The following is a 2,794-nucleotide window of genomic DNA, read 5'->3' on the forward strand; positions in this document are numbered from 1 at the left end:
CTGACACGGTTTTATGGCTCTTTAAATCGACCTGTCAAAAGACAGGGAGAGAGAAAGAGAGAAATACATGGCCATGGCGATGGGGGCCTGAGTGGTAGGGGAAACAGCAACGCATACAACTGGAAGCTTAGAGTGTGAAATGCTGTGATGAAAAGGAGGGAGAGACTGCCTGGGAAGTCGGTAAAGAAGACAGGAAAGAGAACAAACATGCAGGAGAATTAGCTGGCAAGAAGGATCTCAGAGAAGAGCTCAGAAGCATCACACTTGGGACCCCTGCTACCCCTCCATCCCCCAAATCTCTTCCTCTCACCCTCCCAGTTGTGAAGGGAGATCCAACTAATTTGATTTAGACCAAATCTTCGCACTGCCCCGGAGCCTGTGGAGAGAGAAGAGAAAAAAGAAAATTCAGAGCAGACACTCAGGCTCATCCCTGACTTCCTTTTCTAAATGCACACAAAGAAGAGCAGCTGATGTTCTTCACAAGGGGAGAACATAAGGAAGGCTTATGAACTCTGCTTCAGATGAAGAGCCACAGAGATTTTTCCTTCAAGTTAGCAGGGGAAAAGCTCAGCTGGGACTACATCTCGGACCATCCTCTGTCCAGGGAGCAGACCCCTGCAGTCAGTAACCTCACTGCTCCAAAACAAGGCTCCCTTCAGTTCACCTCCTGAACACACACAGAGTGGCTGTTTCTTTGCCCCCAGTCCTCACCCTTTGGCTTTGGAAGTTTTCTTGCTCGCCTGACGCTGGTTGGTGCCAGGGGCTGGCTCCCTGAGCTCTGTTAGGTGCTGTTCTGGGTCTTGGGATGTGGCTGCTGCAGCGGCTGCTGTTGTCACTTTAATGGTCTTCTTCAGGTTTGCCACCTGCAACAGCAGAAAACAAGAAACAAGGAATTTCCCAAAGTTTTCGGTTTGTTTGGGGTTTAGGGGTTTTTTTAGTTTGGTTTTGGGGTGTTGTTTGGTTTGTTGTTTGTTTTAAAAACAAGTCCTGGAGTTAAGAGCTGCAAGCTCAGGTCAAACAAAACAGCTAACAGCTGTCCAGACCCCTGTACTGCAAGAGGAGTGTTAAGCTGATTTAGGACTCTTCTTCAGGCAGAAGCCCCTGGGGGGTCTGGCCTAGGAAAAAGGTAATGCCTTACTTGAGCAAAGACTGTTAACAACCACAGCGCATTGGTTCTAGTTATTTTACAGTGATGGGCACTGGCTACTCCCTCCTCAGCCCACTCACCTCACTCTCTATCTGCTGCTTAAGTGCCAGCTGTTGCTCTTTATGTTGGTTGGCCCGGCTAACCTGTTCTTCAATGCCCGACAAGACAGCCTCGCAGCCTTGGCACCTGGAGAGAAGACGTAGAACTGAACAGGCCAGGTAATTTACAGAGCAGAGAGAGAAATGTGAAAGATGACAGATTTCAACTCTAGAGGCCAAAAAGACTGGAAGGTGACAGCTACACCAGGCAGGGAAGACAAAGGAACAGGAGTCCAATTTAATAATGTAGTGACGTTATTACTTGGGAGGGAGACAAATAACAAAGCAACACTAGGTTAGGAACTACAGATATATACTCAGAAAGCCTCCTGCCAGCAGCTAGGACTGTGCAAAGGTTGCTGCAGTCTCATCACCCGTCCAGCAACAAACAGGGAAATCTGGAAAATTACTTTCTGTTGGAGTATGGGAAAGGGGATTGAGTAAGCCACCTCACATCACTACCCCCCAGCGACACACAGAGGATCCGGGGAAGCCACCGGCCACTCCTGCAACCTTTTTTGGGTGTTAGTATTGGGGGCTTCCTCCTCACCACTCCTGCAATGTGCGGGTGATGGTGCTTAGCTCCTCCCTCCGGATGTCCCTCCCAATGCTGTAATCCACCTCCAGGCGCTGGTTCCGCTGATCCAAGCTCCCTCGCAGCACATCTGCATACACAGCCTCAATCACGAGGTCCTCCAGTTGCCGGACGTTCTTCAGCTGTAACTGCTCCAGTAGCACTGAGTAGGGGATGCACTGTGGAAACATGATGGTAACTAGCATAAGGTAATCCCAGTGGAAGGAGAAACCGGGGAAAAATAGGGCCACTACCTTGATCTTGGCAGCCAGAGTGACGACTGACAGGTGCCTCAGTTTGTTCTTCTGAGCCTCTGTCAAGGGAGGGAGGTTCGCTGCTTCAGCTAGTGTCAGGGGAAAGAACAGGGTATAAGAATTTATGCCTCATTTTCCATTTCCCATTTCCCAGCCCTGTACAGAAGCATCTACACCATACTCGTTTCTTAAAGCATCTGCACACCAATCCCCCAAGTGATGCTTCATCTTGCCAAGCCATCCTCGTTAATTCTCAGCTCAAAAGGCCTTTTCTGAGCAGCCTTTCCTCCCTTCAGCCTCAAGTCATCCTCTCTAGCTGTCCCATGCCTTATTTATACAGGTCTGCAGATCCCAGTGGATACCTAAGTCTTTCCCCTTGCCCTCAAAAATGTCTTTGTCAAGATGTTCTTGAAAATTCCCCACACAGCTGGCAAATGGCAGCATTAATTATCATCAGGTACTTCAGTGGTCTCGGCCTAAACCACAATCAGGCGTCTCTCAGGCCTTAGCGATGGAGGCACGACTCTTGCTGCGAAGGGGGGCAGACTGGGTGAGGGTCTACAACGGCTCGGGGCTCTGGCACGTTTTCCACACCGAGGGACCACCACCACCGGGAGGGGAAAGGGCCCCTGAACCGCCTTGTGCCCCTGCCGCCCCGGGGCCCGGCCTCACCCAGGTAGTCCGCGTAGGTGCCGTAGGCGAAGATGGTCAGGAGGCGAAA

At 50.6% G+C, this 2,794-nt stretch overlaps 1 protein-coding gene across 1 annotated transcript; it reads right to left on the bottom strand.

Moving 5' to 3' along the window:
- COPS7A (COP9 signalosome subunit 7A) lies at positions 1–2,788 on the bottom strand (the record flags this gene model as incomplete). Its single annotated transcript, XM_009699195.1, has 6 exons — positions 1–376; positions 712–863; positions 1,228–1,333; positions 1,796–1,998; positions 2,074–2,162; positions 2,746–2,788. Coding segments are annotated over 6 exons (633 nt in total), but the record flags the coding sequence as incomplete, so codon positions are not given.
- Between the last annotated feature and the right edge of the window lie 6 nt (positions 2,789–2,794).

Source organism: Cariama cristata, unplaced genomic scaffold, assembly GCF_000690535.1.
Source record: "Cariama cristata isolate BGI_N322 unplaced genomic scaffold, ASM69053v1 scaffold25984, whole genome shotgun sequence".
Taxonomy (NCBI): Eukaryota; Metazoa; Chordata; class Aves; order Cariamiformes; family Cariamidae; genus Cariama; species Cariama cristata.